This window comes from Lissotriton vulgaris, chromosome 4_2 (genome assembly GCF_964263255.1).
Source record: "Lissotriton vulgaris chromosome 4_2, aLisVul1.2, whole genome shotgun sequence".
Taxonomy (NCBI): Eukaryota; Metazoa; Chordata; class Amphibia; order Caudata; family Salamandridae; genus Lissotriton; species Lissotriton vulgaris.
The window spans coordinates 14565461-14593401 of NC_141692.1; the positions used below are offsets into that span (position 1 = coordinate 14565461).

The following is a 27941-nucleotide window of genomic DNA, read 5'->3' on the forward strand; positions in this document are numbered from 1 at the left end:
AGTTACTTTCAAGACAGAGAGGTTGCTCCTGTATATACATGCGATTCCGCCACCTTTTTTATTGCCAGACCTATCAAGTCTAGTGATGTGGTAGTTGGGGGGAACCAGAATGTCCATTATAGGTGTAGAAGCTTCTGTTAGCCATGTTTCAGTAATGATGATTAAGTCAAGATCCAATTTTAGGATGAGATCGGCAATGGCGGCGGAGTGTCTAGCGGCTGATCTGCAGTTGAGCAGAGTGCATTTGAGACGGGGTGTGTCGATGGCAGAAGGGTGTTCTAGAGCGAGGGGGACATTACTCAGGTTACTATGGATAGCGCTTCTGTTGTTCAGTGTGGGGGGTCTATGGGGATTGGAGTGAATCGTGGGAATGGCAGTGAGAGTGTCGGGTGTGATGCTATGGGGACCTGAGTCATAGGAGCGGAGGAGTGTGGTTGTGTCTAGGTCTGAGAGAGGGTTGCAGGAGCGATGGGGGCGATTTTCGCGATTGTGAACAGGGATTGAGGTCCAATGCGGTGGGAGTCGAGTGCGAGAGTTCGCCGCCCGGTTGGAGGACCATTTGGGAGGGGAGGTGATGGTGGAGGCGCGTGAGTGGTGTCTGGGGTGTGTGCTGAGTATTTGTTTGATGCTGTGAATGTCTTGTTTGATCTGGTGGAGGGTGTTGGGTGAGGGGTGATTGGAGTGTGATAGACAGAGTAGTTGTTGTTTGATGATGTACATTCTTCTTTGAGCTGGAGGAGGGAGGCCGTAATGTGGTCTATTGTGGGAAATGTGTTGGAGGTGGGGATGGGAGGGTCGGGCGTGGATGACATAGGGGAGAGGTTGGTGGCGTGGATGAGAGTATTGGTGGTAGGCGTAGAGTGCAAGGTGGAGGATGGGCGTTTATTAGTGGTGGAGGGGGTGGAGGTTGGGTAGTGGGGGGTGAGACTGGGGAGGGTAGCGGGATTGTAGATGGTTCTTTTTTGAGAGGGTGGAGTTGAGTTGATGGAGGTGGTGTGTTCTGTGTGATTAGTTGATGGGAGGAAGTGGGGGCTGAGAATGGGGGGGGATAAATAGTGGGGTTTGCCTTTGTGTGTGACGGTCTGATGTTGATCTATGTTAGGCGGGTTGTGGGTGTGAGTTGTGGTATCAGGGGTGAGAGGAACGGGGATGAGAGGAACGTGGATGAGGGCTGTTGAGTAGGGGGAAGGGGTGGGGTGGTTGTTGTAAGCGGGAGAGAGATCTATGTCTGTGTTTGAGGGATGAGGGGTAACTACGGTAGGTGGGTGAATGACTAAGGTGCCGGGAGTAAGGGGGTGGTGCATGTCGTTTTGGGTGGGAGCTGTGGTATTAGGGGGGGGAAAGTGGGTGAGGGCTGGTGTGTGATGGGAAGGGGTGAGGTGGTTGGTGTAGGCGGGGGAGTGATCTATGTCTGTTTGATGTCTGTCATATTCTATGATCTATGTCATATTGATGACATATTTATCCTCTGGCAAGGAGACAAGGGAAAAAAGGGCTAACTAATGCAATTGGATCAACACGCTGAACCCCTTTTTAAAATTCACAAAAAGTATTTCTTACAAGAGTCTCCCTTTTCTTTATTCATGGATCAAAGTCAAGGAAGGAGAAACTGACCACTTACAAAAAAACAACTGATTTCAACAGCCTACTTTTGTGTAATAGCCATGAATGAATTAATGATTACGCATTTATATATCACATGGCTACCCGGAGGCATCCCAACGCATTAAGTACCTAGTCATTACTCCGGCTCAGGGAAACAGAAAGGTTTTAAGGAGTTTCCTGAAAGTAAGGTGGTTTGATTCAAGTCGGATGGCATCAGGGAGCTGGTTCCAGAATTTTGCAGCGTGTAGGGAGAAACGACGGCCGCCCATGCGTGTCCTTTTAATCCTAGGGACTGACAGAAGTTTCTTGTGGTTTGATCTGAGAGTCCGGGGAATGAAATGGAGGTGAAACATGGGTTGGATCAAGGCAGGTCCGGAGTCAGAGATGGACTTATGGACAGTACACATAGCCTTAAACCAAATCCTTTGCTGCACTGGAATCCAGTGCATCTGACGTAATGCAGATTTGGCCGAACTCCATTTAGGCACATCCATTAGCAATCGTGCAGCACAGTTTTGTACTATCTGCAAGATTTTAATAGTTCCCTGAGGGGCGCCCAGGTATACTGCATTCGCGTAGTCAAGTCGTGACAAAATGAGTGACTGGACCAACTGACGCCTGGCTTCAAAAGGGAGAAGATTTAAGATCTTTCTAAGCAGTCTAATCAGACCATAGCAAGTTGCAGCAACCTTACGCGCTTGTACCAGAAAATTAAGGTTGGGATCTAACCAGACACCCAGACTCTTAATTTGCTACTTGGGGGTCGGGGGCAACCCAATGCAGCTAGGCCACCAAGGATCAAGACTGTTGGGGGCCATGTGCCCCAACATCATTATTTTGGTCTTTGAGCCGTTAAGTTTCAGAAAGGATGCATCCATCCATTCCAGTACTTTACTTAGGCATGAGAAAAGATTAGTGCCAGAGGTGCCATGTCTGGAAAGGGAGACTGCCAACTGGGTATCATCGGTGTAGGTGAACAACTGGACCCCCCAGGGAAGAACCACCTGAGCCAGTGGTCTCATGTAGATGTTAAACATGGTAGGACTTAAAAAGGATCCCTGGGGGACACCGAACTGCAAGGGAATCTACTTTGATATTGCCTCATCTTCAAAGACAGCTAAAGTTCTGTCAGTAAGAAAGGATTGAAGCCAATTAAGAGGCATCCCTGACACCCCCACATCACTCAACCTCTGAATCATTATCGAGTAATTAACTGTGTTGAAGGCCACGCTGAGGTCTAATAAAATAATAGCAGCGCAGCTTCCAGAATCCACTATTTTCCTTGCTTCTTCGACTGCGGCAATAAGGGCCGTCTCAGTGCCTTGCTTACATCTGAAACCCATCTGGGTGGGATGTAAGGCATTATTATTTTCCAGAAAAGTGGATAATAGGGAAATAAAATGCTTTTCGGCCACTTTACCTATACCAGGTAACAAAGAGATGGGACGATAGTTTGCCCAATCCTCCGGATCTAAGTTTGGTTCCTTTAAAAGTGCCTTCACTCTTGCCTGTTTCCAGGGAGGTGGTACCAGCCCAGTTGCGAGGGAGAGGTTAATTACATCCCGTAACACTGGGGAGACAGTCTCAGTGACCATCTTAAGGGTGGTGGGAGGAGCGGCATCGGCCGGGCATCCAGACTTAAGGTTCCCCAATAGTCGCTGGAGAGTGGGTAAGTCAAAGGGAACAAATTCCTCCAGTCTAACCAACCCATCAGGGGGGCACGGAGTACTGTAGGGTCCACCTGCTGAAACCGCGAGAAGATGTTGGAAACCTTAGAAGCAAAAAAATTGCTAGCTCATCGCAACGATTATGTGCATTAGATGGTTCAATGAGAGGACCCGAAGGAGTATCCAGCGATTTAAAAATCGCCATCAACCAAAATCGCTGGGGGATAACCTTACTTAAGGCCAGGTCTTTCCACTACATCACAATCTTAGTACAACTACTGATTTTGATCTGCAGGCACAACTCACTTCAAATTTGAAAGCACATCACTACCCACCCATAGTGTCATTTTGGCACATGAGAGGGCAAGAAAAAATAATCAGGCCACCATATTGCAACCACAAACTTAAACACAGGAGGACATCATCACCTGTGTCACCATATTCACGTCTAATTCCACCAGAATACAACAATGATACAGAATTATTGGTCCATTTTACAGACAGGCCAATGTGTATTTCCCATTCCATGCATTGCCTTCCAATGCACCAATAATATCAAAGATATGATTGTCCACTCCAGACCGCAGAGGGCTATCAGACCTGAACACAAAATAAATAATCCTTGATCAGACCTACTCCTGAATAGAAAAAACTCATACTAATTACAACACTAAACTCCATACACATGATCTCTTGTCCATGTCTCAAAACATACATCAGAATGACTACTAGACCTGTGAAAGAGAGGATAATGGAACATCAGAGTGGCATCTAATGGAAAAGAATCACCAGTAAGATGAGCACTCACTATCTCAGTCAGAATAACACTCCTGATGATGTGTACTGGACCATCCAATGAAGAAATACCATGGGGCAGATTTACAAGCCCCCTGCACCACTATTACATCACTTTTCCTGATGTACTGGTGGCGCAGTGTGCTCCCCCATATTTACAGGGAGAGGAAAAGTCACCCTGCATGACTTTTCCTCTCCTCGCAAATATGGCCCCTTCACACGCAGCACTGTGCATGGAAGGTGCGTTCCATTTGTGGTGCTGTATCTGTTCCCACGCAGCACCCATGGAACAAGCACATCTCCAGACGTATGAGAAATCGTAAATCTGGAGATGCGTGTGAATGCTACGCCACCCTAGAGGTGGCGTAGCGAGGTGCAACGAGGAGAAATGTTCTCATTTCCCCTCATTTTTTCCTATTTCCATGCGTATTCTACAGCATGCATTGAGGTGACTTATAAATATTTGCAAGGAGGGTTTTGACCTGTCCAAAGGGGGTAATTTGACAGGTTGGATTTTCAGTTTAAACTGCAACAGCCTGACTACAAACGGTAGGCTGACAGCTATGTTTGCATTGTCTCTGTAGTAAGTGGTAAAATGGGTACTGAGTACACTAGTCACATTTAGCTTTCTGGCCCTGGACACACTATGTATCATATACTGGGGTCGTATAGGTAAGTAAAATATGCCATAAAGGGTAATTCCATTTCATCATTTTGCAAGGGGGAATGCAACGTTACCACATGGTAGCAAGGGTAAAGAGTACAGCGTTCTATAGCTAGAAAAAATAGTCAAGGCAAAAATCTAGAAGTACAGCACACAGAGGGTGGACATTTTCTACAGAGGTACTCACCTTAAGGCTCATGATTGCTTTAAGTTGTGTGGAAGGAATGTCCCAATGTGTCAATTTTTTAAACAGTTTATCAATGCAGTTTTGAAATTAACAAATGCAGTATATAACAAGTTGCTCGCTCTTACAATCTTTTGCACATTCTGGGAAACAATTGTGCAATGTGTAAATCTGAATAAATGTCAGAACAGTGAACACTTGGCTGCAGTTTCTTTTTTTATCTTCAAAAATTTCTCCATATTCACTCCAAATCTTCGCCTTTGGAAAATGCCAATGTGAGCTTATATACCTGACCTGACATGGTTAGTGCTAACTCTGTACCTAGAAGTCATGACTTGTGCTTGTGCAATGATTTTATTAAAAGCATTTCAATGTATGATGTTCATAATTCAGTCTCATCTTTTGTTCTTTATTTCCTAGGGACTTCAGGGATTGTCTTCACAATGGTAGATCTCAGGTTGCTTCCAAAGGTGTCCCTTGCAGATGAACCTGTCAGAATTGTCATCTCTGGTCTGGAGCCCAATCAGCTGGTGACTCTCAGGGCATCACTGGTGAACGACAAGGGATTCCTGTTCAGTTCATGCGCATTCTACCGCGGGGATGCTTCTGGAGAGGTGGACCTGGAGAAGGCGGCAGCCAGTGGAGGGGATTACCAAGGCGTAGTGCCCATGGGCCTCCTCTGGGCCTTGTGCTCCGAGAAGCCTTTCCATCGGCTCATCAAACACGATGTGATTGGAAGTCCCTTCCGGATCACTATGGAAGTTTTTGATTCAGTTCAGTTTGAACCATCCTCTTCCATCATGCCTTTGGCCAGCCAGATGATTGAGCGGTGGTACGTGGCACCTGGAGTGCAACGAATACCGATCCGGGAAGGCAGGGTGCGTGGAGCCCTTTTTCTACCTCCAGGTGAGTGTTTCTTCCTATAGAGTTTTCTTTTATTAGGTGCTGTTTGTTGGCCCTCTGCATTCACCCTAATCCACTGCCCTCTGTGCCACTTCAGATAACTGCTCTAAACAGTTGGATCCTTCTCCTAGTATCTGCTAATATTCCAGCAGGGTAAACATTATTATATTTGTTTGTATACTGCAGGGTTCACGTTGTCAGTGTTTGAGGTGCAGAATGTTGTCTGCTCTTTGTGGTTTAGACCAATGGAATGGAATCTGTAGTGTTAGGACAAATCCTTAAACTGTCTACCAAAACCTCACTCAGCAAGTCTGATCTGAGGGTCTTCACCCTATGTGAGAGGGTAGTTTGAACATTTTTGGAGACCATTGTGACTGGGTGAGGATCAAAACGTGCATGTTTTACAGTCTTGCACTGTGGAATCACTTCAAAGAAAGACTGGTGCTAACAGACAGTTGGCTTGCACTGATGGGCAGTGCACGAAATTGCTGTTTCAGTATGTTGCCTATCTTGTCGAAGGTGGCTGATAAGTGGAGTGATATGAGCATGGGATTTGGAAGTTGTGTTTTGTTGGCATGTGCAATTATGATGGTGATGGCAGTTCTGATTTTCTGGGCTTTAACTATGAAGAATGTGGACAGATCATGGCACATCTGAGAGTTAGCAGGTCGACAGAGTACTGTTTTTGCTAGACTAAAGGCTTCATTAAAGTTCCTCGATACAACAAATGTTAATTCTGCTGTCATGTTAACCCTTAAAATCTGGCAAATTGGTATTTCGAAGGTCCAATTGCTTTGGTAGTTCCTCGTTCAAACTGGGTCACATATACAACCATCACGAGTTGTGACTCGCAAATTGAAGACCTTCAGCCCTGATTTCACTTTCCGGGAAAGCCTGCACTATCCATCTACACGTGACAGGAGCCGCGTCATCCCTGGCGTGGCAGCCGGTGCATAAAGGCTCCACCCGACGCCCGCAGCGCGGGAAGCCCTTCAGCCCTGATTTCACTTTCGGGAAGAGCGTGCAGTTTCCAGCTACACCACGGCCAGAGCCTCATCATCCCCGGGGCACCAGCCAGCGCATAAAGGCTTCACCGAACCCCCGGAGCTCGGGACTCATGCGGGCCAAGGGGCGGGCCCATCTGTGCCCATCAGAGGCCGGAGGAGGCTGGGCTAGGGTATCTGTCTAAGCTCTTGGACTTGAGGTCTGTGCTACTTGTGATTTATTTGGGTACTCAGGTTCCAGACCAATATTTGTGTACAATTTGGGGAAAAATGAGCAAGCGAAGGGTAATCAATGGCCAGGTGGCCACAGGGACTTTGGACGCTTTCCTACAGAGGGCAGAATCAGTGCAAATAAACTAAATCAAACTGGCAGAGAGGAGATTGTCATTAGAGTCGATTCCACCTCCCACTATACTTTCTACGATGCCTGTGCTTACTGAACCTTGTACGTTGTTTACTACTGATGCATATTCTTCATGGCTTGGTCCCATTTAGCATGCTATAGAAGATCACCTAGCAGATATTGTGTCCTTGTCATCCACTGAATCAGAACTTATCCTGGTTAGCCCTACAGTTAACAATAGAGGGCAAAAAACCAAGCTCAGGAAAGCCCCCACTGCAGGGCCTCTGCCTAAAAAAAGGAAGGCTAGGATAACTCAGAAGACGAGGAAACCCGGGAAGAGACTTAATGGAAAGGTTGTGGAAACCCTAGACAGCATTAGTGCGCGTAGAGAGATCCAAACAAATGCTCTTGATTCCAAAGTGCTAGATAAATCTCAAGATAGTTTGCAAGTCGGAAACTTCTGGGGTAGCCTTGAAACCATTATGATAACACTTCTGGAACCTATTCAGCTAAAAAATATCTGCTGTTGAAGCTAGTCTAGCAAAGGTGGAGGAACACATCAGTCATATACACTTACCTGTACCATCACCGAGCTCCCGCGTCCCAAATAATAGAGAGGTTGACATAGGCAATCCTAGCAGAACCTCTAACAACCAGCCAGAGGATAAGAACATTGCCAAATGTAAAGACTAATATGTAGCAATCACTTCTGCTCGCACTATACAGCCACCTCCTCCTAAAGAAACTCCTGCAAAACATCCCAGTAATTCTTCTGATGCAGTGACCAGAGATACGACTCCAAGGCCGTCTGGTCAGCCGAAAGATAGTGATAGAGGCATTGCCTCCAGGGACTACTCTGAGTCCCCTATCTATCTTCCATCCACCTTCAACTTACCTCCAGATGTCACCCCCCATACAGTGGTTCTGGCAAACGTTCCCCCTTTACCCCACAATTCTTTCAAACACTGAGCAGCATTAAAGAACAGGTCACTCCACTATCAAGGTCGAAAAACTGGTCAAGGCAATCCTCTTTTTTTCTGAATTTAAAATGGCCCGAAGAATAGGTTGGGTTGTCCCCTCAAATAAGACTCTCCAAGGGGATTGCGTTGTGTTAACTTTTAGCTCACCTCCTTCTGGTGTGTATTATTCTGGAGAGAAGTATTTTCGGGACCCCCAATCTTAGCAACATACATATCCAACCACTAGGCTATTTCTACAAACCACGGAATCTGTTTGAACCCCGAGGTACTACTTCCTTGGGAGGCCGCTCGAGGAGCTTCAGGGAGCCCAGATTCCCAATCCTCGTGTTTAATCGCTTTGATGCTCAGCGCTCACTGGAAGACATAGATTGTCTGTACACGGGAATTCGAGCAACTTTAACTTCTGTAGTGGAAGGGCTCAGTGTGGGGCAATTTCTTTGCCCTCCTAGTAAGGACTTAATTGGCCATCCCTCCAGTTGTTCCAAGCCTTGTGATAGTCTAGTGGTTCAACTAGTGCTAGAAGGGAAAATTAGACCATCTTATGATCCTCTTGATCCCCTAATTATTTCTCTACCCCTTAACAACACCAGAGAGGTTGCAATCAAGACAGATACAGTTAAACCTCCAGTGAGAAGTAAATCCGACCTTTGCAAAGTACTTACTTGGAACTTTGCTGGTATATCCTTAAAGTTAAATAATCCTCTATGGAGAGAATTGACTAGCCAGTTTGAGATCCTGTGTTTACAGGAGACCTGGATTAAGGAGGCGGTCCAACTGAATGGCTATAGGACTTACCACACGCCAGCAGTTAGCAGCTTGAGTGGTAGGGCAAAGGGAAGCCTTTGTATATATATATCGAGCACTATTAACTCTGAAAAGATATCATCGAATACACATGATAAATATTGCCAACTAGTTAAACTGGAACTAGACTTGTTAAGCACTCGATTGTAGTTAATAACCTATACAATAATATTCCCTCTGATAATGTTAGAGCTGTGATTTATAACTTGTTAAAAACACAAAAAAATGTAGGTAGTACTAAAGATTCGATGCAGATTTTGGCCGGTGATTTTAACTGTACCTTATGTACGAACGCCGGGGATAAATTATGTGAACCGCTAAATGATGATGGTGCATTTGTATCCCATTTCCGACATTCAGTTTTGAGGGAACAATTTAATGAACTTATTTTCAACCTTTACTTGGAATTTACTAATTAAATGTGCCCAGTCCCTGCTCCCATGCCCCGTACATTCAATGGTAGGGGACTTTGCTCCACTATTGATTATGGCCTAGTCTCCAACAGCCACGCACACATCCTCCATTCTTTTTATGTGTCTGATAACTCACTTAGCAATCATTTCCCTCTTTGCCTAGCATTCTCATTTCCGTCCAATATTATTTTGAGATCGGAAAAGAATAATCACCTGCCAGGTAATTTAGCCATAAGAGCACCAATGGGTATTCCTTGCTATGGACCATGGTGGATCAAGACGCTCTGGTCAAATCAGTACTTGTCAAAACTAAACTAGCGGTAGAGATGTGCCTGAGTGACACAGCCACCCCAGAAGTAGTCCTGGCCTCATTTCAGGCCATCTTGAAGACTTTATAGAGTCTTTAACCAAACGCTGTAACTCCAATTTCCCCAATAAAGGTTGGTGTGACTCCAGGTGTACACAAGCATATTCCCATCTAAGAAAAGTACTCCATAAAATCCAAAGAAATAGCACTGAAGAAAAGGCGGACAGAGATGCATACAAATTAGCAATCAGGGATAGGAAAGCCACCATCAAGAAGGAGTTGTGGGATGTATTAAATACTGAATCGGTGCTTAATGACAGCACAGCATTCTGGAAAGTTGTTAGGGCCCCTTAACTGACTAGAGAGGACAGTCCATCAGCTGAAATAGCAATAACTGAGGAGCAATGGATTAATCATTTCACCAAGGTTTATCAGGGCACGGGTAATGCTATTCTTACGGACTACCCCGACCAGGATGTTTGCACCTTGAACCCCCCCTCCCAATCAAAAGCACTAATGTTTACTTTGGATGAAGTAGTGCAGGCCCTGTCAGCAAGGGTGGCAAGGCACCTGGTCTCAATGGGATACCAATTAACTTGTTTAAATCCAATGCTACTCTATGGGGACCTCTCTTGACACACATTCTAAAAAATAGCTGTGCTAGCAGACTTCCCATCCACATGGGTAGAATCAACTATTGGCCCCATTTTTAAAAAGGGGGACAGACAGGACCCGACATGCTATATGCCCATTTCATTATTAGACACTATAACAAAAGTAACAGGCAGAATAATACTGGAACGCCTCCAAGTATGGGCGGAGGAGAACTCCGTCCTGTCAGATCTACAATATGGCTTTCGAGCCAGCGTAGGCACCATTGAGCAGGGTCTGAACCTGTCTCTTTTAGTTGGAAAAAATACCAGAGCCAAGGTGGGGAATCTATTTTTAGCTTTTGTTGACCTCACCTTGATTGCCTGATCCATGAAAAACTCTGGTTAATTTTAGATATGATGGGGTTTGATTCACAGATTATTCATTTTCTTAAACGCTTTGATAGTGATGCTAATGCACAAGTGCACTGCGGCCTACAGGGTGAACGTTCAGCTCCCTTCCCAATCAAAAGCGGAGTCAGGTAAGGTTGTCTACTTGCTCTGTTTCTTTTTAACTTGTATATAAATGGTCTGGAATAGGCGCTTTTAAAAGTTATTCATGACCTTCGAAGTGGAGCGACAACCTATCCCATCCCTCTTATACGCAGATGATCCGGTACTGGTTTTTCCAAATGCATGTTTGAGATAGGTCCAAGGATTAATTCTTCTAAGACCTTCATTATGCCCTGGGGTTCTAGCATCAAAAAACTTAAAAATATGTTTGTGTCAGGACAAAAGATCGGGGTCAACTAAGACATTTTCATATCTGGGCATTCTTTTTGCACACAATGACTCCTGGTAACAGGCTGTGTTGGGAACAAAATTGGCACTATTGAGCACTACATCTGCCCATAGAGCTTTTGCGATTAAACTTGAAAAAAGACCACCGAAGGCGCTCATCAAAATATACAGAGCTAAGTATGTCTCAGCTGCAATCTACAGGACTTGAGCCTGGGGACCAGTTGATCTGCTTCCCATTCAAAGAGTAATGAACTCTTTTTTTAAAATATATCCTATATGTCCCTAATAGCACCTCCGCCAGTATATGTCACGCAGAGTTGGGGCTCACCTTTGTTTCAGATCTAATAAAACTTGAGTCTGTGCTGTTCTGGCATAGACTCGGGACAAAGGAAGAGACAAAACTAAACATCTAGATATCGTTCTGGACGTTTTGAAACTGGATAGGGTTATGAAGATCCCTTGGATAAGCTCTGTTCAAAGGTTTTTTCAAGATCTTGACCGTCCAGAGTATTTTTACCAACCCCAGTACCATCAGGGAAGTAACTAGGAAAGAACTAAAAACAAAGGACTTGTCTCAACTAGACTCCGCTAGGCTATCAAATGAAATTGTAAAATCTACAGTCCTGCATAACCAATTGATTTTAACTACTTTTAATATTTAACCCTACCTCACCTTGGTTCGGAGCGATTTTGACAGGTTCCTTTTAACTCGCTTCCGCTTGGGAATATTTTATAGATTAGTTACTCTTCCCAAAATGAATGACTGGTCCCAAATCTTACAGTTGTGCCCCTGTGATAAACTCTCAAAGTAGACCACGATTCACGTTATTCTTATTTGTAAATATTATTCTAATGCCAGAAGAACGAGTATAGTCCCTGTGTTAAAACGGTTTGGTCTTCGCCAATGTCAACCTGCTCTTCTGGCACTAAATCAACTAGACAATGTACATACAGTTTTTAGGATGGTAACTTTATTGAAAAAAGTTCTGTGTCTAAGAAAACAACTGTCTCTATTATAAATGTCTCTCTTTTGAATCTCAGGAAAGCCCGTGAAGTTTTATAAAGTTGTATTAATTTGTTTAAATGTACTTGTTATGAATTTTAACAAGTCATGCTGCTTTTGTACTTTTATGATTGTTTGCCTACAATCGAATAAAGCTTTCTTGACTTGACTCGCAAATTGCGATTTTTAGCGATTCATCCTGATGCTTTTACAATTCCAAAATGTGTTACAAGTAAGGGAGTTATCTAACTCCGATCATGTCACCCCACTAATCCCCATTACTCGGAAATTCTGCAATGACCTAAGCAATTTCTTCATTGAAAAAATTGAGAAAATTCAGGAATTCATAGATACCAAAAATCAGGAGGTGGAAAATGGGGTTGTATTCCGGGGCAGCCATAAAAATAAGGTTTCTGTTTCCTGAAAAGACAACATTGGAGTAGAAGGAAGAGATGGTTTTGTTTCCTGACGAGATTTGGGAATCTGTGCCACATAGATATGTGCCACCAACATGTTATTTTTAGCAGGATGGGTAGCACCGTTTACAAGCTGTTGACTTTCGGCATGAATTTATTTCTCTAAAAGAGGGCATTCTTTTTCCTGCTTCCGAGATGCTTTCTGTGAAAAAGGGATTGGTGCTTTGGTGAGACCCTCCGGATTTGAGTTCTTGATGGTGGCAAAAAGGTGTTTTTTTCTTGCACTAGACGAGGGAAGTACACCTGTGGGTTTCCACTTTTTAGAGGTGGATGGTTTGTGAAAAGGGCCATGTGTTGGTCTGGCCAGGTAGCTGGAAGTGGCGTCAGAGCTGGAGTATGAAATCCATATTGGACGATAGCACCTAGTGAGACACCCTTGTTTTGGTGAGCTTGAAGCTGATACTCTAGATTTACACTTTCACAAATATCATGGATGATTTTGACAACAGAAATCTGAAACTGCACTCACTCACACTTCCACTCACTGAAGCAGCATTTTAGGGCCCCGATTGAGCAGCCTAGTATATTCGCCATATTTTCCTTCTGTTGCAGTTAATAGTAATTTGAGTATCCATGGATGGGGAAGTCCAGTCGACTACAAGTTAGACCCTAAGCATCCCCTGCACAATGAGGAATTAATGGGAAGTTGACAATTCTGGGTCTAAATCCCTCAACAACTACCTATTTTCTGCTGTACTTTCACATTGAGAGTTCTACTTTTTTCAACAGCTGAAACTTCAAAGTGACATTTAAGGAATCGCTGTGATCCCCCGGATCTCATATTTTCTATTTGGCCAGTCACCGCTGTTCCTCTCCTTCATTATTAAGAGGCCATGTGTAATGAGGGTGTATGAGGGTACATGTTCTGGAAAAAACATTTGGTCCTTCAGTGGCCTATTTTCATGATGTTTTCCTTCAAAGAGTGCTATTGCTTTAGGACCCATAGATAGGGGGGTAATAAGAGAAACACATGCTGGCAATTCAACTGGAAAGGTTTAGGAAAGGGTCCTCTTGTAAATTTCAGCACCTATGTTCTTTATGCGGTGGGCAAGGGGACGAAGAAGCTTAAGGTTTCAAAAAACGTGGGTAGCCGAGGAACCAAGCAGATAAACTATTTAGTTTAACAGCAGCAGCAAAAACATCCTTTTCTTCTAGTCTTGGTACATGCTAAACAACCAGTCCAGGAGCCAGGCCAGGAAATGGGCAGCAACAACAGATTATGATGCAGCCTTTGCAGTGCTTAATTTGTGCCGGGGCTTGCCGGTGCTTAGCACCGGCACTTAATTATTAGGGCCGGGTCTACAGTACAGTGAAGTCACGCAAGCACCGCATGTCGTCAGTGATTGATAATTAGCACTGCCACTTGCACAGAGAGCATGTGGTGTGCTGCTGCAAACGTCCGTACATAAGTGCTGCTGCCTGCTGTCACTTTACCATCATGTCAAGAACTTCACTCACTGAATGGTGACCTTGACGTGACTGGTGGAGTGACTGACTCGTCCCCGAATCAGTTTCGGTTCTTCAGCCAGGGCCAGGCTCAGCAAATCTGCGGGGGTTGGGGCTGTGCGTGGCAAGCAGCGTGCGCAGATTTGTTCACATTGGTGCGCGCGCATTCGCTGCTTTGCTCACCCCACCCCAGCATACACGCACTGCCTGCCTCGGGCTCACCACCACCACCACCGTCCGATTCACCGTGGTCAGCCGCAGTTCCAAGTAGCAGCACCTGTCCTGGACGGACTGCGTTTGCCGCATTAAGGTCAGTCAGTGCAGTGGACTCAGTGGAGGGTACATAGAGTTAGGCGCCACCAGGTGAAGCATGGCCCTGGGGTAGTAGTCCCGCTGCGGCGGGCGGCCTAATCATAATGAGTTAACTTAAAAATAAAGCTGGCGCTGCGCAGGTCAGGCAGGTTCTGGCAGGCACCATGATAATGTTTTTTTTATACTTATTGATGCAGTAGTGACTGTCTCTGATCAGGATGAGTGGCTGCGGGCCTGCGGCCCTTAAATTTGATGATATCTGACTCATGTTACACAGTTTAGGCAGCGGGCCGGCCCAAGCTGCCTGGATGATGGATTCAGTGTCGGTTCCGCAAATCTGCGGGGGTTGCATTCGGAATCGTGGCCATTGACCATTTATGTTCAGGCCTTTAGGGGGTGAACTGGCAGACAGGGCCTGGCAGCAGGGCCGAGTACTGAGCAGGCTTCATTTGTTTAAAAAAATAAAGCTGCGCAGCAGCCTAAGTAAGACTGCAGGCTTTGTCTACACTAACACCGCAGTGAATCTGAGTCAGTTTGGCAGTATATTCTTATTTCAAAAGCAGCTGCTGCCGAGTTCCTGGGCTCCAGTAATATTCAGGCACGAATTAAAATGTCGCGATAAGAGAACTCTGGTGATAAATCGTCTTCCTGGAGAGAGACAGGAGTTTTGTCTGGGGAAGTTGTGACTGCTTGAAAGGTAGCAAAGGGTTATTATGTACCTACCTGCTGCAAAGAATGTTTACCATGCAAATCAAAAAGTGCATATAATGTAAAATAGGTCAGTGTGTGTTACTGCTTATGTCAGAGAGATCCTTTTTGTTACTTGCAGTTTGTAAGTTAAAATCCTATCAGAGAACAGCAAGCTATTAACAAGTATGTCATCAACGAGCTGCATGCAAACAGCAATTTATATATTAGAGCTATATGTTTTTTGGCCAAATTTTTCATTAGCCTAATCTTGCAAAAAGGGTTAATTTGGGTAGAAAATCAATCAATTCTTATTGAAGAGAACCCCGACCAATGCTGTTATGTTTTAAATTCTGAATTTGCGCTTTTCCAGACTTCGAACTCTAAAATATATTGCCTACAATGACAATCATGGATGACATGTGACTCCTAAACCTTGAAGTCCTGTCTGATGTAACATTCCATTTATACTGATTTACACACATAGGGGCCGATTATGATGGCGGACGGACCTGGGTCCGTCCGCCACCATAGAGAAGGAGGGACCGTCCGCAGGAGCAGCAGCAATCCCTCCATGCAGATTAGGATGTGACCGCCAGGGTGGCGATCACATCCTCTATTTTTAACATTGCGGCAGGTGCAGCTTCAAGCTGCACCCGCCGCAATGTTAAAAATGCATGTATTACATTTACATACACAAAGAGGCAGGCAACGCGCGGTGCCTGCCGCTTTGTGCATGTAAATGTTGGGGGGTACCATAGGTACCACCCATGTGCACCCCCCACCCCCCGACACCCTGGGGGCCCACAACGGGCCCCCAAAAGCCAAAGTCCACATGCTTTTCCACGGCGCATAAGAGCAGCCGCGGAAAAGCATGTCTCCGTGCAAATCCTAATTTGGCTCACGGTGTCTTGCAGACACCGTCACCAAATAGCACTCCCCTCCCCTCCCCGCGGATCAGTGGCGGACGGACCTGCAGTCTGCAGCTGGTCCATCCGCAATCCCACCGCCATCCTAATCTGGCGGTCGGTGTTCTATGTGGCTGCAGCGGTGAATCCGGGTACTCCGGGACGGCGGTGGCTTCCGCCGGCCCGGAGTATGCGGATTCACCGCAATCATAATGAGGCCCATAGTGTTGTATCTATGCAATGTGTGAATGATGCAAAGTGCTCTGACACCTTACATTGGTATGAGAGACGCTATAAAACTAAATTAATTGACGACAGTGGTTATGGAGACTTGAAGCCAAGGGCAGTGTTAAAGGGTGGTACTGAGGGGATGCGTGCGAGAGGTGGTCATTGGGGGGCGCCAAAATGCACTTTTGAATTAATCGTTTTCAAAATATTCACAGGCTGGGGAACCTCCTATCAAAACCTCACTATGAGGAAGGTTCCCTTGTTGAAATTCGGATATATTACATCTGACTTTTAACAGTGCCAGTTGAAGATGTGGGTGGAGCTAATATAGTAAGTGGGCGGAGCCAGTGGAGGAAGTGGGTTGGAGCCAGAGAAAAGTAGGTGTGGCCTCCAACAAACATTTCAGCACTTGCACTTCATATTTTACAAATTAAGCACTGAGCCTTTGTCAACCAGAGCAGTATCTCCCATCCATTTGCTTGTCGTGGCACACCTTCTGGGCAAATATGACGCACAGGGACTCATAATCGTTACTATGGTTTCAAAGATGATTTGAAAAGAGGTGGGTCAGGTAGGGTGGCAGGCCCTTACCTCGAGGTGCCAACAGATAAACTAGTCTGCTCTCCACTTGGTCTGGTACCTAAGAAAGAGAGTTTCAATTACAGACTCATGCCCAACCTTTAATCTCCCATGTGGCATTTGTCAATGATGGCCTAGATTCTAGTATGTGTGCGGTCCAGTACACTTCAATTGATGAGGCCCTGAACAAGCTGTAAGCACTGAGCAGGTAGGCCCTAATGGCTACATCTAACATTCAGAAAAGGTTCAGGCTGTCGCCTGTGTATCCGTAAGATGTTCTCTTGTTAGGTTTCACTTTTGATAAAAGTTTTACATCAACAAGTGTACATCCATGGGTTGGTTGCATTGATGGAGCAAAAACTCGTAGAAAAGAGACTTGGTCGGACGTAATCAGTGTTAAACTGGGGACCATTTTGTATAAAAGTGAGAGTGAGTGATAGCAGAGTTTACTGGTGAAACTTTGGTCTTATAACACCAAAGGAGTAGCAGGTTCTTCTGAGCTTAATTAAAGGGTAAAAGGAAGTTTTTACCCGCATTGTATGAAGAGTAGGCAGAAGGTTTTACTCGCAGTGGAAAGTAATAATCTATCCTTTGATTTTTAGTGGAACAGGCAGAGTAGCGAATGTTTTTGTTGTTACTAATGGATTTATTTTGAAAGAAAAATAAAGAAATTTGTTTTTGTATTACCTTGTGAAGGGAGGGTCAGTCGCTGCAGTTGCACTGATGTCACAGAGAGCCACGCTGGGATAGGTTGAAACAGCGGGCGTGTGACTGACGCAGATCTGTAAAGGAGGGGTCAGTAGTAAGGAGCAGAACTGTCGACCTTGAGAAGGCCGCGCTAGCATTGTTCAGACTACGAGCGTGACCTGAAATCTGATTGGATATTTAAGTGAAAGCTGTTTTTAGATTGGTTAGTGGTAGTTTGTATGCTTGACTCTCATTTGGCTTTTTGGTGTGAGTCGCCCTGACAGAAAAGCTCGAGGATTTGCATATTATTGTTTTATGTATCGAGTGTCCAGTATGTATGGAAAAAAGAGAACAATTTCCTTTTATAAAGAAAATTAAGAATCTCTTTAAGAAAGATAATCCTGTATTAGAGAGGGAATTCCTATTCCGCCACCTATTCTGCTTCATTTATGATGATGGAGAGAGGATATCATACATGTGTATGGATGAAGAATTGGATGGAATACACGACAGGCGATGGTGTTTTAGCTTTTCCAGAGAATGGTACCTTTAATGGGAGAATTTTGCAGAATTTAAGGCTGAAAATGAATGAGTTGGAACCAAGACCTAGATTAACTCAGTATGAGGCAATAGAAGAAGGGGAGACTGAGTCGCATGAGAGAGAGAAGTGCTGAAGAGGGAGACCAATATGAGACTCAGTAAGTGAAACCCCAAAAATAGTTGCACCTAGTACTTCAAAAGAAGGAAGATCAGTGACATCCTCTGGAGCCAGAAGTGCAATAACAATAACCCCTGAAACCATTGAAAGATGTTTACAAACTGAAAGTGGAATTAGAAGAGCTGATAGCTGGAAATGTGGGAATGGCTAGATTAAACACCTACAGTGAGGAAGAATTGTTGTTTATATGCAGGAGTATAACTAGAAATGCTAAACAATTTCATGAAAAATTGACAGAACTTGCAACTGAGATAGGAATAGACATAGGGAGATCAAAAGTATTACAGAATCCCTATTGAGTGGATTTTACTGACAAAGATTTAGAAAATATGAATGTGTCTGGAAAGAAGTTACAAGTAAAGGAGTTGCTGAATATTTTGCAAAAATGGGGAGACTTTGACAAGTGGGGAGTATGATGGACAAAGAAAAAGGAGGAAGCACAGGCAATAGAAGCATCTACTGCATACATCTTGAAAGAGGCAGGGAAAGTAGAAAGATTGTGTCCCATGAGAGAGGTACCTGGTGATGGTTATGTTCATGTCCCATGAGTCGACAAGATGTTTTGTCATTTACAAATGACTTCCCTAAACTGAGAGAGAAACCAGTTGAATGGTACAAACAAGTTGAAAGATTTGTGAAAGTTTTGAAGGTTTTGCTGAAAGATTTGGATGGTCTATTTGACATAGTAGTACCTGCTGATTTATGGACAGAATGTAAGATCACAGTTGATTGGCCTAGTGAAGAGTATCCAAGAGACTCGAAAACAGGAGCACCACCAGATGATATGATTAAGAAATATCACCAAGTAATTACTTTCTTGAAAGGGAAAATTCCTCCAAAAGAAACAGATTGGGTAAAGATAGATAAAACGACCCAAGAGCCAAATGAATCTGTTCATGCGAACTATGAACGATTATTGCAGGTCTTTAAGCAGTACAGTGGGTTTGAGAACATTGGAGACAAATATATGGGACATTATATGTATCGATTTGTCTGTGGTTTGAAACCTGAGATTAGTCAGATGATTCAGCACCATATGCTTTGCTGGCAAAGCAAAAGCATAGATGGGATTTTGAAGTACGCCAAATACTTTGGCGATGACATTGAGGTCAGGCATAAAAAGCTAAAAGAGAAAATGTGGGCACAAGTGAAATTGGTAGAACAACAGGAACCTAAATTAAATAGTCAAACAGATGGTCAGGCGAAAGAACAGAATTAGAATGATAATGTGGCAAGTGGGACGAATGAATAGAGAGTATGCAAAGAAAAAGTGTCCTTGTCATGATTCAGAAAGCTTGGACATTGGAAAAACGAGAGTAAGAATATTCAGAATAATATTGGCCCAAACCAAAATTTAAATCCACAGATGCTGAATGAGGTGCTTATGACTCAACCGCAGCAGTTAGTTAATCAGCAGTATCAGGTGCCACCTGCCCCTATGCCAAATGTTGTGCCTAGCCAAAGTACAGTGTGGACGCTGGATTTTAAGGAAGTGGTAAGAGCAATTCTGTGATTTCACGATACCTTTTACAGAAAAACTATGAAAATGAGAATGAGCAATGACGGTGCCTGGGGAGGGAGGAAGAGGAGTTTTTTACTTGGCACATCCTTGCCGGTAGTTCGGTCAGGTCAATTCATTGATGGGAAAGTGGAAGGTAATAAGATCACTTTTCTATTGGATACTGGTGCTACCCGTTCTACTGTGAGAACAGCAGACATTTTAAACCTACCCCTCTCAGGAGAAGCAATCCAAGTAGTCAGAGCCTGGAATCAGCAGATTAGAACCTCAATTACTGAACTTATGGAGGTGCACATGGGAAATGCTGGATGGTTTATTGTAATTGATTATGCCAAGCCATTTCTTCAATTCCTTTACACCCTGTCATTCTGTATCTTTTTTCTTTTAAATTTGAGGATCTTATTTTGGCTTGGAATCGAGTTCCACAAGGGTATACAGAAAGTCAGATTTTGAAAAAGAGCCTAAAGAGTTACTTATTCCCCGAAATTCAGTCCTAGTGCACTATATTGATGAATTACTTGTGGCATCGAAATCCAGAGAAGACTGTGTTACTGATTCAATTGCATTATTAAATCATTTGGCTAACGGAGACACAAAGCCTCTCCAGAAAAAAAAGCAATTTTGCTGAACAGGAGTTTCAAATAGAAAGGGCAGGAGGAAAGTGACCACTGAGAGAATTAAAATAATCAAGCAAATACAATTACAGCAAATACAAAGAGAGATCAGAATGTTTCTTTGAGTAGTAGGATGTTGTAGGTTTTTCCTTACTTGCGAAACCAATTATTCAGATGTGACAAAGAGAATAAAGGATCCAATAGTTTGGGATGATGAAAGTGTGGAAGCATTTGTAAAATTGTGAAATTGTTTGTGAGGCCCCAGCTCTAGGTATGCCTGACTATATGAACTGCACTGTTCTGTTGTGAGAGAGGGTGGTGCGCTTTCAATCTTAACCCAGGGACACGGATTAAGCCGACATCCAGTAGCATATTCCTTGGCTACTTTGGATCCTACCTGGCTGCTTAAAAGCAGTAGCTGCTAACCTGTATGAGCCTAGAACAAAGCGAGTTAATTGTGATATAACATCCAGTAAAAGTCTATGTTCCACATTCAGTTGAGATACTACTAACAAGAACTCGAACGCAGCATCTTACCCCTAGTCGGATAACTAAGTATCAAAGAAAAATTCTGGGAGCAGAAAATGTGACTGTGATTAGGTGTACTATGGTAAACCATGTTGTACTATTGCCAGACTCATGATGTGAAGAAGTGAAAGATGAAGTAGATCATGATTGCTTAGACGTGAATGAGATGTGTACTAAGCCCCACCCTGATATACAGGAAGAGCCTCTGAAGGAGCCTGACTGTGAACTATATGTCCATGGCTCTTGTCTGAGGCTTGAGGAAGGTGGACTGCGTGCAGCGTATGCTGTTTGCAAAATATCTGGGGTCATTGAAGCATCCTGTTCACCAGGAATCAGCTGAATTGTTAGCTTTAATAAAATAATGCAAAATTGGGAACAATTGGAAAGTGAGCATATTTACTAACAGCCAATATGGTTATGGGATTGTGCACAACTTTGGCCATCTTTGGATGCAGGGGAGATTTTTGACTTCTTCGGGATCCCGTATAAGAAATGGGAAATTTGTGAAAGTTCTATTGGAAGCAATACAATTGCCAAAATAACTAGCAGTGATCAAGTGTGCTGCTCACCAGTCAGGAAATGACTATGTGACAGCTGGTAATTGATACGCTGACCAGGTTGCTCAATACATTGCGAAAAAATAATATGGCAATAAACAATAAAATTGAAACCAGTGGTATCAGCTGCCAACTTATGTGATTCTCAGCTGCAGGATGAGGTGAAAGTGGACTTGAGCAACGTGGCTGATGACCTGTAGAGCTGCTACCTAGCCGGACATTGGACGCAGTTCTTCTTTGTCTCCCCGCTATTACTCCTTCCTCCCCTCCCTCCTATGAATTCTTGAACATTGTTTATGTGTACTGTATCTTACTATGCTCTTGATATCTGATGTAAATTTTAACCCAACGATCCTAAATGTAAAGCGCTCTGATACCCTCTGGGGTCAAGTTTGCGCTATAGAAAACGTTATAAATAAATAAATAAATAAATTGAGTGAAAAGGAAAATGTATAAAATCAGTTTGTGAAAAGAGGTCAGATGATGACTTGTGGGTGTGCCCTGACGGAAAACCAGTCATGACAGATTGTTTGCTTTCACAAATGGCAAGAAGGTACCATGGAGACACTCATGTAGGCAGGGATGCTATGATCCGACTATTCAGACAAAATTAGTATAATCCAAGGTTTAGGGTAGTCGCAGAACGTCTTTGCCAGAGATGTTTAATTTGTCAACAAATAAATCCAGGCAGGAAGTCAGTGGTCAGTTGGGGAAAAATCGGAAAGGCAGAATGACTGACAGAGAACTACCGAGCACAAGTCAGGGTGACTGGGTGCATACCAGTCGATATACCTGAACTGCTTATTCAAACAAGGAGAAGAATAAGATTAGAGAAGCAGGAAATTAGAGAGGACCAGATGGGGATAGAAGAACATTCTCAGGAAGAATTGAACCAAGCAACTGGAGACCCTGAGCAGGACAAGACGGGGACAGAAAAACATGTTCAGACCCTGAGCAGGGACAGACGTGTATAGAAGAACATGTTCAGGCGGCAGAAGAAACTATAGTAATAAGAGCTGAACAGGACCAGTTAGGAGAAGAAGAACAAATTCGGGTAGAAGAAGAGCAATCTGAAAGAATACAGGAAGAGTTAGAAGAAGAGGAACAAGTTCAGGCAGAAGAAGCAACAAAAACAATACCTGAACAAGGACCGATAGAGAGGTACTCTAAAGACAAGGAAAATCAGATTGAGCCACAACATAACGAAAATAAAAGAGCTCTTGAAGAAGACAAGTAAGGTGAAAGTGCAGTGCAGTGCAAGGGTTAAGGGGTGATTGAAACATGCACCTCATCAATAAACATTCCTTAGTTTCCTGTTCCAAACCAGACAATGCATATTGCCTAGTTTTGGATAACAGACACCTGAACTCTTGTTCAGAAACATTTGCAGTGCAAAATGCACATAGTACAGCATTGATGAATAACATTGTGCGTAAAAAATGTAAAACCACAATAGACATTTCTAACGGTTTCTTTTGTCAAAACATGATACCTGTAAGTAGGTATGGGCGGATTTTGCGGATCCACGATCCGCGGATTTTGCGGATTTGCGGATCGTAGATCCGCAAAATCGGCGGATTTGCGGATTTCGGATCCGCGGATTTGCCCTGCTGAATGAGTCTCTTAATTTCAGCTTCAACTAGTTTCAGCGGCCATGTGTGTGTTACTAGCAATCGCCCCGAGGGGCGCAGGGTTCCCTTGGTGAGCTGTCCATCATAGTGGGTCAATGGTGGGAAGACGGTGCACACTGCGAGTGTGTGTGTGGGGGGGGCTTCCAAGCCCAAAGTCCGGCGCCCTGAGGGGCGCAGGGGGCCCCTGAGTGAGCTGTCCATCATAGTGGGTGAATGGCGGGTAGAAGGTGCAAACCGCGAGTGTGTGGGCGGGGCCAAACGGGCAGGGCTTCCATGCAAGTTCACATGCTTCTTGTGTGTATAAAAGGTCAGAGAAAGATCAGTTCAGCAGATGAAGAGAAAGAAGCTCCTGGTCACAGGAACAGCACGGGTATTGCGCTCGTGAAAGTCAAGGATGCAAAGGCCTCTATCCTGCATCACAGCTGATTTTCCACGGTAGATTTGGGAAGAAGGCACACCTGCCTCGACGACGCTCACGATTGTTTTTGGGCTGATGAAGTCACAGGAAGGGCATGTTGTAAATATTTTACGATGGCGCCGGCAAGCTGCCAGCGCCATCCTAAAATACTTACTAAATTAGCTTCAACAGGAAGCTCTAATAGATAAAATAAAGCAGGTGCGAGCACCTGCTTTATTTTATCTATTAGAGCTCCCTGTTGAAGCTTAACTTAGTAACTATTTTAGGATGGCGCTGGCAGCTTGCCGGCGCCATCGTAAAATAGTTACAACAGGCCAGCCAGGCTTCAACTTTTGCCCCCGGAATCCGCCGCTCGCGGATTTGCGAATTTGCGGTAAATTCGCGGGAGTTCGCAGATCGCGAATTTACCGAAAATTCGCAAAATCCGCGAGCGGAACGGATTTTGCGCTCACCCCTACCTGTAAGTAGGTATTTGACAGCTTTATCAATAATGGGGACCCAGTGTCACTTCTGTCGAATCTCACAAGTGTTCAAGAACAGCCGGGGTTATTCTCAGCAAGAGTAACAGAGTTACTACAAACTTATGATGACGAGGCATTGTCATATGTCAATGATATCTATCTGATAGATGATTACCTAGATAGGCACTTAAACAGGCTGAATACCATAATACTGGGCTTTGCCTCTGAGGCCTACAAATTAAATTTTAAGAAATCATGAATTGCCCACATCCATGTCCTTTTCTTAGGATATGAGCTTTCAAGTGAAGGCAAAAGCCTAGCAGCCAACTTTTTTTTTAAAGTGTGCTCTGCTCCAACCTCAAAATATGGTGGAAAACTTACAGTCAATTTTAGGTTTCCTGAATGTTGGAATAACTTACATTTTCAATTGCGCAGAAAGGGTTAAACCTCTCTAAGTCTTAATCAAACCTGATTTCAAAATCATAAATTGGACAAAGGAACACACAGATATCCTGTGTTCACTTCAAGCTGACTTGTTAGCAACAAATCACTTACAAACATGTGTAAACGTACGCAATTTATTGATCGAATCATTCTGGGTCAATGTGGATTCACCTACTTAACTTTTAATTGAAGGTGAATAAGTACCAATTGCATACAAATCTCATTTGTATACACAAGCGGAAATGCACTTTACATCAACAGATACAATTCTGACCGCTGTAGCAAAAGAAAGAGCTCTAACACAGGGGAAATGCATTATTGTCATGACTCCAGTACCAGCCTTAGAGGTGGTTACAAAAGCTAGCATTCCGAATGCTAAAGCTTTACATCTGAGATGGATACAATGGGTTCATTCTCTTGCTGCAACTGATGTTAAATATGTTTTTGATCCTTATTTAAAAACACAAGCATTCCTGCAATACGAACATGAATGTCCTCTGCATACTGAGATTTTCCCTCTTGAACAGTACTAATTTATTATTTATACTGACGGATCTGCCCAACCTGCTACAGTTAGTAAGCAAGCTTTTACGATCGTTATAGGTAGTATGTATGATGGTAAATTCCGACCAATGGTCACAAAAACACAATCTCTAAGAGATTGTACAGCTCAGCAAGCTGAACTACAAGCATTCAAATTAGCACTTGAAAATACTGAAATCCAATTCCCCACACTCATAGTGTGCGATTCTTTTTACTGTGTCCAATCATATAACGAATATTTACAGAATTGGCTTCAAAATGGTTTCAAAGATGCAATAAAAACGCTTAAAACATGGATCTTTAAAGCTGAAGACTCACTCTGCCTAGCACTAATCTAACCCTCTCTGTATTCATCGACCAGGACCTATTAACATGACCAGCCTTGAGCTGCACCCCCCCCTTCTTTTCAGGACAGTGATGTCTAGCGCCAAGATGCTCCTTGGAGTGTAAGTGCGCTCTATAAAAGCCTATTAACATTAACATTAACATTAACATTAACATTAACAATAGGTGGCACAATCACACATAAAACGCTTTGGGAACAAGTAGTTCAGTTGCAAAATGGTCTACAAAACACTCATGTGATACACACGGTGAGTCATCAACTTGATGGCGTTCACGTTGCAGGTAAATTCATGGATGTATGTCGTTACAACGCATACTTTTACAACGCATACTTTTACAACGCATTTTTTACACCTCAACATCCATTACAACGCATTCCATTTCAATGCATGCTATTACAACGAAATCTTTGAAACTACCTTTACAACGCATTCCACTACAACGCATACTACATTTACAACGCATACCATTACAACGCATACCATTACATTGCATATATGGTAAGTATTGGGTAGTGTAGGGGTTAAAATAACTATTATAACTCCAGGGGGTGCAACAGTAGGGTAAGTATTGGATAGTGTAGGGGTTAAAATTACTATTCTAACTCCAGGGGGTGCAACAGTAGGGTAAGTGTTGGATAGTGTAGGTATATGTTGTAATGGAATGCGTTGTAATGACTGCGTTGTAAAGGTATGCGTTGTAGTGTTATTCGTTGTAATAGTTGGTTTGGAATGGTATGCGTTTTAATAGATGTTGCGGTGTAAAAGTTTCATTGTAAAGGTAGTGCGTTGTAAAAGTTGCGTTGTAAGTGTTGTTTCCCTAAATTCATTGGCTGATGAAGCCGCAAAGGGAGCTGTGCAAACGGCTTCCGAAGCTGCGATCACTCATAAAAAAACGAGAATAGACAGTGAAATATTACTGGCTGTCAATGCTTCAAGCAAAGGCAGCGGAGCAGTATTACCTAAAAAGTTTCCACTCAAATACTTGTATATAATTGATTCGAACAACGTTCTGTTTGCTTGAATCCCTGGAGTGGGGGATATGGTAATTCCAAGCATGGAACGTAGAATAATCCTAGTAGGTAGCCTCTGCCCATGCAGGTGTTTATGCCACAGTATCATTATTAAAACAGAGATATTGGTGGCCAGGCATTAGGAAACAGACCAAAAACTATGTTTTGGAATGTGACATATGCCAGAAGATGGAAGTCTCTACAGTGAAACGTCCGCGCAGACACACCTGTTAATTTCAGATAGACCATTGGCGTGTGTTTACCTACACCACTGCGGTCCCTTACAAAGGGATGGTAACTATACTTATATCATGGTCGCAGTGGATTCGTGTTCAAGGTTCCTATGGATGTGGCCACAGTGCTCGGCTGGCGCTCGAACTGTAATAAAAGATTTGCCAGCCCTTATTGGCAAATACGCAATAGGCACACTACACTCTGACTAGGGCCCTGCATTTAGCTCTCAAGCTTACAAAGACGCCATGGGCAGTTTGGGCGTAGCATTGAGGTACCATTCTCCATTCCATCCTGAGGGAAATTTGGTGGTGCAAAGAAAAAACCGGGACATAAAGCAGTCTATAACAGCTAGAGTATTAGGTTCGGTCGATGGGTGGGTCAAACTTCTTTATGGGGTCCAACGCTCATTAAACAATTTGCCAAGAAGTTCTGTGGGGGGTTTCATTCCTTATGAGGTCCTGTTTGGGACAAGAATGTTGGTTCCGGACCTTGATTGCAAAGGCACAGTGGTGGAAAATAAACCTTTTTGACATCAAAGGTCGTTCGGCTGTTTTACAGGACTAAAATGAACTAAGATTAAAACTAAGCAACATGTTCCTGAAGCCAGCCACCACTGGGGAAAATCCAGCCATCCCAGCAAGGCCAGTCTGGATCCCAAAGCTTGAGGATCTAGTCGGAGAATAGATCGCGGATAAGAAGGAATTTGGGCCTTCTTACAGACAATCAGTACCTGCCCTTGCAATCCACAGATCAAGGACAGTACTGTTGCCGCCCCTTACTGTAAAAAAGGAAAAAAGATTTGTGTCCATCGACCTGATCAAACCACCTTATGTGGCCAATACTAAGCAGTAGACCATGTGGACCAAGTAGCATACTCACTCCTCTAGCAACTATCCAAGAGGATCAAACTGAGAGACTCATCATCTTCGAGGGGTCAGAAGTGAGGAATGAAGGACTAAGCAACAATGCTATGGAACTTTTTCCTCTTAAAACCCAAGTAACAGTTTGTCCTGATGCACCTGTCTACAATGAAATAACAAGTGATCAACTGGTTCCAGCAATTTCAACGAATCCTGATACAATTCCAAACATTGAAAGAACTGCCTCTTGCTATTTCTTAACTTTGATACATTTTCTGAGGATCCCAGTGAACCTGAAATGACGTCAGCACAAAGAACTTTCAAAGAACAAACCACAGACTTTTTCATCTCCTGAAAAATAATTATCTGGTTTCACCATGGATTGAACTTTGAATATTTCTGGAATATTTTTCTTTCTTCTTTGGCTAGCTTTAGTAAAGACTATGAGTATGCTGATAAATGGAAGGTATATTCAAATGGACACAGCAAGTAAAAGAGTGAACTTACTTCTGAAACCACACAAATCATCCCATTGTGAAGCAAGAGACTTGCCAGCAGTGAATATCATAGCCGTTCCTGTACCAGATGGTATAGTTTGGGACTAAACTAAATATGACATATTCGGCCCGTCTGAACTTTTGAAGATTCCACACTTATTTAAAATGTCATTA

The 27941-nt window shown here is 43.6% G+C and overlaps 1 protein-coding gene across 1 annotated transcript in view; it reads left to right on the forward strand.

The window, feature by feature from the left end:
* Positions 1-5358: 5358 nt before the first annotated feature.
* The window catches only part of LOC147718136 (acyl-coenzyme A amino acid N-acyltransferase 1-like), a 159702-nt gene continuing 137119 nt past the window's right edge, over positions 5359-27941 (forward strand). Inside the window, exon 1 of the mRNA XM_086919210.1 lies at positions 5359-5821. Coding sequence (XP_086775336.1) covers positions 5359-5821 — 463 coding nt within the window. The remainder of the gene's footprint in view (positions 5822-27941) is intronic.